At 34.3% G+C, this 9654-nt stretch overlaps 1 protein-coding gene across 1 annotated transcript; it reads left to right on the plus strand.

The window, feature by feature from the left end:
- Nucleotides 1–674: 674 nt before the first annotated feature.
- LOC128204463 (uncharacterized) lies at nucleotides 675–9007 on the plus strand. Its single transcript, XM_052905878.1, has 5 exons — nucleotides 675–701; nucleotides 1292–1373; nucleotides 2121–2225; nucleotides 3637–3757; nucleotides 8003–9007. Exons 1-5 carry the CDS (start codon nucleotides 675–677, stop codon nucleotides 8904–8906), a joined length of 1239 nt encoding a protein of 412 aa, XP_052761838.1. The 3' UTR covers nucleotides 8907–9007.
- The last annotated feature ends 647 nt before the right edge of the window (nucleotides 9008–9654 follow it).

Consider the following 9654-nt stretch of genomic DNA (forward strand, 5'->3'; position numbering starts at 1 on the left):
TATAATCTACGGTAAGGTTTTTTCATCAATAGCATGACAAATATGACTGGATAGAATCTACGGTAAGGTTATTTCATCACTAGCATGACAAATATGACTGGATATAATCTACGGTAAGGTTATTTCATCACTAGCATGACAAATATGACTGGATAGAATCTACGGTAAGGTTATTTCATCACTAGCATGACAAATATGACTGGATAGAATCAACGGTAAGATTATTTCATCACTAGCATGACAAATATGACTGGATAGAATCAACGGTAAGATTATTTCATCACTAGCATGACAAATATGACTGGATATAATCTACGGTAAGGTTATTTCACCACTAGCATGACAAATATGACTGAATAGAATCAACGGTAAGGTTATTTCATCACTAGCATGACAAATATGACTGGATATAATCAACGGTAAGATTATTTCATCACTAGCATGACAAATATGACTGGATAGAATCAACGGTAAGGTTATTTCATCACTAGCATGACAAATATGACTGAATAGAAACAAAGGTAAGGTTTTTTCATCACTGGCATGACAAATATGACTGAATAGAAACAAAGGTAAGGTTATTTCTTCACTGACATGGTATATAAGACTGGAAATCGAGAAACATGATAATTATGTCTGGATATAATGTAAGGTAACGTAATTTCTTCTATGGCATGGCAGATGACAGGATAGAATCAACGGTAATTTCGTTTTTAACGTTATATCTTCACTGGCATGGACGATATGACTGGATTGAATCATGGCAAATATGACTTAAAAGAATGATGGCAAATATGACTATATCACTGGATAGAATCAATGCAAATATGACTGGATATAATAATGGCAAATACGACTGGATAGTATCAACTGTACTGGCATGGCAGATATGACTGGCTAGAATCATGATAAATATGACTGGATAAAGTCAACCCATTTTCACTGCAATCATATTTACTACTGGAATTGATAAAAGCGCCAAAATTTTGCATTGCATGCTGGGACGTTATCAGCGTCTGATATATCCGTAATTTTCAACAAAATGCGCCATGTTTCGAGGCATGCAATGCGATATTTTGGCATGTTTATTAACTGGGAAATGTATGGTCACACAGCTTTTAATTTGAAACCCCTTCTATAATGGCTATTTGTTTATCTGTACGCAAACAATATGTTTTGTTTTGATCATTAAAAAATGAGTTAAACAAAACAGTACATTAAAATTTACAAGTTTCTTCTGTGCATCAATCATATAATTTGCTTTTAAAACAAACGTCTTTGTCATGTACAGGCGCTCTGTTCTACGCATCCACACGCTTACCTTGCTGATGTTACTCAGAGAACGCGTTTATCAAGGGGCTCATTGTCAACAGGTTCGTCAATGGTATGTGATGCCTAATATAGACATTCATGAGCTATATGTAAGCTACCGATCCTTCGGACAAACCCTCAAAGCAGTTCATATATAGCGGGAATATTATCATGGAAATAAAACAAGGAATATATATATATATATATATATATATATATATATATATATATATATATATATATATATATATATATGTTATAAAGCAATTCAGAAAGACTTGTATATAAAATTATAATGTCAAATTATACACGCCTCATTCAACGTTATTTTCATAAATAATGTCATATCTGGGAGTAAGATTGTTATTGGTCCCAGATCTGTGTAATAACTTATCGATTTATTATACGTTTAAAGATATTTCCTTGAATAGTTATGAAAAAAGCTTCAGAAATAAGCTCAGTAGCAAAAAGTTTAAACATAAACCTTATTTAATGACACTGGGTAAACGCCAAAGACATATAATGTTTTATATTAAAGTCCGCAATTTATCTGGCTAAGAGTACTACGTACATTTTCAGTTATTTAAAGTGCAGATAGGTTATCATAAATCATTAAGCTTAGTCATATAGAATTACGACTTCTACCACTCATCCGATACTTAGTCCGTGTGCTAAATTTTGCGTTGACAATTTGTCAACCAATGTGTCTGCAAATGAGGTTTTATTCTAAGTTCGCTATGCTCACTCTGCCAAATCATTAATATTGTATTTCATGTCATCTGACAATAACATGTAAAATTTTACTACAGAAAGAGATGCTCATGTTTGGCTTGGAGCTACAGATGAAATAACCGAAGGGGAGTTCGTCTGGAATGTCAGTAATCAAAAGGTCAACTACACAGACTGGGGTCCTGGTGAGTCTACAGTGTAACACTTATTTTATAATTGCTTTACTCTTTGATATTGAAATTACACTTTAAGTATAAACAACTATTCTGGTTTTATCGTGACGCCTGTATAGTAAAAAAAGAGTAGAAAACCGATGTCTTAACCTCTCGGCCACAAGGACTGAAACAACAAAACTATATGGATATTTGAACTTTTTTAAAGACATTGGTAACATCACGTGAATAATATAATCAAATCAATCACGAAACAACGATTTGGCAAATCGCGACGCTAACGCTTTTCGAAATTGTGGTTTTATTGACAATATTTGAGTAATATTAGCTTTTTTATAAGAGTTCCAGCTGTCAGTATATCTTGGTTCTGCTAATGGTGTTCCACACAGTTTATCTTTTAATATTCCTTTCGTAAAAAGAGGATTTTACACACCATTGTAGTATAAGCAGGTAGTCAGGGCAAATCACAACAATTCCCTAAAAGTTATAATGAAAGTAAACCTAAATCCGAATTACTAGCAGGTCTTCTGATGGCCACTATAAACTAGAAGAAAAAAATACATTGTCGCCATTTTTTGAGCAGCCATGTTCTACTGGAGTTAATAATAATACTAAGAAAAAACTTCCAATGGTATATATATTTTATTAAATTTCAACACTTGTCTGAAAATCAAATAATTGTTAAATGAATTCCTTTATATAGGGTTTAAAGGCAATCATTTGTTTCTATTTTAATAATAATTGATATTGCAATGAGGCCATACTCTATGCCTCGCCATGTGTTACTGAACTAGTTAATTTGTGCCGAATTTGTACACCTGTTACAATGCATTGTAAATATTTCCAGTCATTTATATGAGCCAAAGACTGATTGGCTCCTAACCAGGTGGTCATGTGGATATGTTTGTTAAGATGGAATATACTCCAATATTTTTATGAACCTTTTAGTAAAGTATACGAAGAAACATGTCGATACTTTGTTATAGCCTTGGTGTCGCCCGCCGTCGTCATGGGGACAAACATTTACATAGCCATACATAAATATTTCAAGAAATCAAATTGGTACGCACATGTATGGCAATAAGCATAACTCTTGACTTTTTACAACTATTACGTACATTTGTTTTATTAATGGCTGACATTTTTAATCCCTATATTTCTTAATATATTCTGCCAAATCAAGAGAGTCTAACAATACCACTGGATATGGGCTGAATACCTATATTTATTCAGATATTCTGCCATATTTTAAGAGAATCACACATAATTCCACTCGAAAGTCTTGTTATTTGTAATCTGATTTTTAAGCCCTAAGTTTATTAATATTATGTATATTAAGGAGAACCCGACAGCAATGCACTTAACATTTTATTTGCTGACATATTTCAGCCCTAAGTTTATTAATATAATTTACCATATTTAGGAGAGCCCAACAGCAATGCACTCAACATCCGAGAGGACTGCCTGATCTACTGGGCTCACTACAGCTGGAAATGGGCTGACTTGGACTGCCACCAGAAATGCTATTTTGTGTGTGAAATGCCGTAAGTTTATTTAATATTTTTTTTTATTTTTTTTTCGTTTTACTCATACAATGAACTTGACTGACAAACACGTTTACTTTCTTCCTTAATACTGCCATAGTTTTGTTCCATTTAGTATTCAACATGATGATGATGATGGTGATGATGATGGTGATGATGATGATGGTGATGATGATGATGATGATGATGATGGTGATGATGATGATGATGATGATGATGATGATGATTGTTATATTATATCCTTTATTATTGTAATTCTACTGCGTGTTTTCAATCATTTCCTCGTTTCGAGACCATGGATTGTTTTTAGTATGCCATTATTTATACTTTCAGCATGAACTCTGTCTCAATAATTGGAAAGTGATAACAGTGACAATAGGAAGTTATTTGATAAATTGTAATTCGTATCTGAAATAAACATTTCTTTGCGTTGTCATCTCATTTGAAACATTACTGGCAGTTTGTTTGTTTTTATTTAATGAAAGGCGATAAATTCTCATATTACATCAATAGAACGAAGTTTGTTATGACTGTTATTATCGGCCTCGTTCGGTGCAAAAACAAGCATAAATTTCGCACCAAACTCGACATGATACGAGACGTGAATTAATGTAACGACAAAATTATGAAAAAGGTCAAAGACAAGAACATCATTGATGCAAAACACAAACTGGCGATACTTAATAGTTTGTAATTCAGTATGTATCGAATGGAATATTAAGTAAGGAATAAATGGATAGATCGTGTTGCAAACAATATTTTTATAACATGTTTCGGTATTTGTTTTATAAAAATGTGGACATTCCAGCAGTACAATTGCATCTGTTACATCATTTCGAAAGTTACGATATTTGGTGAACACATTTTCATACGGCACGATATTGTATGATTCTGTTGATTTGTTGTTAATGAGGTACAATCGATAAACCTTCGCGGACAATAGCATGTAAGCGACACTCGTAAGTGGTCGTCCAAAATCGATGTTGCTAATGTTACTCTCGGTAATAACGATCGTTTTAATGCGATAACAGGGCCAGTATTCAATAATGATCTTATCCTTAGACAAACCTAGTGATTCCATTCAGCCAATTGGTCAGCTAAATATACAGGCCAATCAAAACACTTTCTAATCTTAATTTTAAGTTCAATCTTAAGTTGCTTATTGAATACAGCCCCAGGTCTAGTTTTCTTCTCGGAAAATCGTCGTTGATTTCATTTTATTAAGGGAGTTCACTTTCTTGACGGACATTCGGAACACCTCGGCCATTTTTCATCGCAAACAACCTAGGATATAATGGACGGTTTACAATCTTGACATTTAACTACACTGCAAGTTTATCGCGTAGAACTTCAATTGAGCAAGAAGACTTTAATAAAACTGTACAATTAATTGATACTATTATTTAACAGTTTACGAACTACCACTACTGATGTACCGGCATACATTCGAGGTGGTTTTCGATGGAAAGTAGCCAAGGAGTTCCGATAGGATGAAGGCGCCTGGTGATGAAGCCGTGACCCTTTTTTGTTTGGGGGGGGGGTTAAAAAAGAAGACACCAGGGTCGGCAACGAAAGACACCCTTAACCTAACTGTGACATGCATACTGCGTAACAACTATTTAATATGTCTTTACATGGATACAATGCTAAGATAACTTACTTGGTGCGGTGTGCATTATTTATCAAGTGAAGTGCAATTATAATGTATGTGTGTTTTGTTATGGTCGTTTGTTAAGCTATAACACTAACAATTTTTGGAATATTACTTACTGTTCCATGAAACAAGAGTTTAGCATCACACTAACTGATTCCAAGTAAAACCTTTTAACTTATCATGATGATAGTTTGTATAAAAATGCGTTCCCAAATGATATAATGAACTTTCAGTTATTGTCTAATAAGTTTATCGAAATGTTTTTATTGTATAACGCGGGATATATTTCGACTTGCACTGTAACAAAAACGTAGGTAAAATGCGAAATTCGAGTCCGCTTTCAGAACATATATATGTTAACCATAGAATGATAATGAAGACCTTAAACAAACTATCAATCCGATTTTCCCCTCACGCGCATGACCCGACCAAATCGTAAAGTCCTTATGAAAGGCAAAATATCCATTATTATCTACCGAAGATGTATAACTTTTTCAAGAAGTAGATGCTAAAGCATATGTCACGAGTTGAACATTTAATGCAGAAAACAATGACTTTTGCAATAGACATGCATTAAATGGGTAGTAGGAGGGAAATCAGATTTTGACCGATTAGTATTAAATCAGTATATCTACATGTATTGTCAAAAGCCTTTGGGATACCCATGTCTTCTTGGAATCATTAGTCAAATTTCATTTGTTTATATGGCTGAATTGAAAGTTGAAGAGGGGTTGGGTTAAAATAATGAAAAGCAGAAGAAACAAACAAACTCAAAATTTGCATTAACACACTTAATAACTACTTGTCCGATCAAATAAATTTCTAGTGTTTTAACCAGGTTTTCAACGAAATGGTTATTAAAATGAGGATGTCGTTCGGCGGGCGGTGGGAGCGTTAAACATCGGTTTCCGCCCAATTTGTTTAGTTATGATTGATGGATAGTGATGAAACTTGGTTTGAAGAAGCCTGAAACGCTTTTGGAGAAGCGAGTGCGCTAACCAAAACTGGTGTTTGGTAATAAGCATTCGTTGTACGTGAGCATGTATTTGCAAAAGAGTTATTGTTTCAAAGGCCCTTTTTTAGCTAGTTTTTATTTCTTTCTCTTGTTTTCGTCTAACTAACATGAATACGATGGAATTAATACCATACATCCCAAACAGATTTATAATTCGTGAACCTACAATGTTATAGTCTTGTGTTAAGATTTTTTAAAACCTGTGTACAAGCAGTATATATTTCAAACAAGTTAAATTGTTTTAATGTGTTTTATCATCGAGAGTTGTTTGGGTGGTAGGTTCTGAATTTGGAATCTGATGCTAAATACAGAATCTATTCAGTATGGTCAAAGCATGATTGATTGCTCATATTTCCATCCCAATTCCTTATTGAAAAGTATCTATTTTTATAATGTTGGTGAGGTTACGCTTTTCAAAACGTTTTTTGTAGATCAAACATTCTGTACATGAAATCATAATACAGTTATATAAGCTTTCTTCGAAACATTACATGCAATTTAAAACTAGTATAGCATATTTATATAGAAATAGCTTTTTTCAGAACTGACGAGTCTGAGGTCATTTGACCTTTCGAATCGCAATTGTTCGATCCTTCGTTCATGTTTTAATGCGGAAGTGAGGAAGCCAAAGGATATTTTTCTTCCTTAAATTGATTGTTATATTTCTTTTAAAAACCATATACAGTAGTCATTTAATTTTCAACTGTCATCACATGTTTTTAATTTGTGTATTGATAGATTCTGGAGTTTTATTTTTTTAGAAACCTGGTAGTGTTATCAAAATGTTTGAAACCAATTTGTCTGTATACGACAAGGATAGTTTTGAGAGCGTTGCAAAAGATCATTTTGAACAATACACCCCTCTGATTGCATGGATAATAATTCAAAGCGTAACTGGCATTGTTGGAAATATCTTGACTATAGCATATTACGCATCAAGACCGAAAAAGCGATCAACAACAGTTTTCATAACTGCAATAGGGGTATTTGATTTGTTTGCGTGTTTGTTAATTAACACCACAATCGGGACGTTGTACGTGGACATTGATCATTCAAAACGGTATCTCTGTAAAGGGGCCTACTATATAAACCACGTTATTGTGCTTTCATCCGCCATGATACTGTGGTCCATATCTTTAGACAGGTAATAGTTTTTAATTATAACACTGCATAATTATCCTGTTTGAAAGAGATAATTACAATAACAATACGAAAATTATGTTAGTGATAACATTTGTTGACTTACAATTTGTGAATATAAAGGTGTCGATCTCTCTGCTTTAAGATCGTGGGTTCATTACATGCCGGATTAGCGTTCCAATAGATTTTCTTAAAGGGTGTAGCACTCGCTCCTGTCAAGCAGAAGGACGCGAGTTTGATGTAATTTATTTTCCATTTGTTCTCACAATTGAGCTCAAATCAAATAGTATAAACCTGTAAGGTTTACGTTTCTCAAGTCTGCAATATGTCGACAACCTTAGACAATCAGTTTGCAATCAAGGACACCATTGCTAAACCTTGATAACACTATTTAAAGTAATAAATGTGCTTATGGAAAGTGTTTGAATATTTGCAGGTACAGAAAGATATGCCAACCACAGAGATGGCAGTTCAGTACCAAGTCGGCAAAGCTGTTCGTAACCTGTGCTTTCATCGTTTCGAGTATTATGTCCGCACGGGTGTTTATAATAAGTGACATTGTAAGCGTGAATATATCGTGGAATTACGGCAATATGTCGTACATCGTAGGGAAGTATTGTACTAGTTCAGTTGAGGATAACCAGCAACATGTCGTTTTGATATCACATTTGATCGATGGTGTTACGTTTATTGTAATACTGGCGACCTTCTTATTTATGTATGGAAAGATACTAAAAGTGTTGCGGCACCATAGAAGTCAAACAAAGGTTATTCGATCAGCGAGACGTAATCCAGGCCCAAGTGTGTATTTCAAAGCCGACAACGACGAACCCAACGTGACTGTTCTGGATCTTGATACATTATCATTCGAGGGGAACATAACACAAAAGATCAGGTCAAATGTTCTGAAAACATCCCAAAGCATTACTATACGTTGGGATAGAAGCATTGAAATATCGTCAAACTCAAGTTCGCCCCGCCTCCGACGAGTGAGGCCAAACAAACCTGAGGACAACCTGTTAGCCAAACATTCTAACAAAGATATAGGGGATTTTGAACAGGGTAGCCTCTACAGAAAGGCAATATCTGAGCGACGATTTGATAGAAAAATTGCAATAATGCTTTTAGCCGTTACGGTTGGTTTTGTCGTATGTTTTACTCCATATTTTGCCGCCACTTTTACATTGCGTAGTGAATCACGAGACTATGACCTTGAACTCTCTCCTGCAATACAAGTTGCCCTGCGCATGCCCTTTATGAATAGCGTTATTAATCCTATCATATTTTATGCATGCGATACAAAGTTTAGGTATTTTGCGAAGTATTGTTGCAAAAAATAAAACAGGTTTTCATGAAAATGAATGAGTGCGGTAATTATACTATCTGAAGTAAATTCTGACAATGAGAGATCTTTTAGAAAACCCTGAATGCATATACTAAATTACGCTTAGATGTAATGATGTATGCAGTATTAATAATAAAAATAAACACTAAACAAAACAGTATAAGTTGACTTATTGACAAAAATGTTGTTGTGTGTGTGTTGATATATACAGCTGTTCTGGCACTTGCATATAAATCGATACAATAACTAGGTGCCGTTCCTTATTTGACCACGTAATGTATGTGTAAGTAATTTGGTCGTGTGGCCGCGAATACGGACTTCTTTTATATTGAGAAATGGCAGAGTAAAAGCACAAACAGTGCTCCAGAATCATTAGTCCGCCAACAACCAACCACAACAATCACTCGCCCGGTTAATATTATCACTCAGCATGAAAATGCCACTGACAAAAGAAATAGACAATATATGTACATGTACACTTACTTCACCCGCAAATGATGAAAAATGACCGTTCGTTACATTTCAGTGTTGAATTACAACATATCACTTACATCAGAAATGAAGTATATCTTTGCCGGCGCAGTTCTGAATAACATTGTAAATCAATTGGACATGTTGCGGTTGTTTACACACTCGAGATCTCCAACCTTGATCTGTGACTTGCGGAAGTATGGTCAAATGAATAGATAATTGTGTGGTTACTGTACTGTTTATGTACTTTTAGAAGGCTTTCTGTTTTGAAT

The sequence above is a fragment of the Mya arenaria genome, chromosome 10 (assembly GCF_026914265.1).
Source record: "Mya arenaria isolate MELC-2E11 chromosome 10, ASM2691426v1".
Taxonomy (NCBI): domain Eukaryota; kingdom Metazoa; phylum Mollusca; class Bivalvia; order Myida; family Myidae; genus Mya; species Mya arenaria.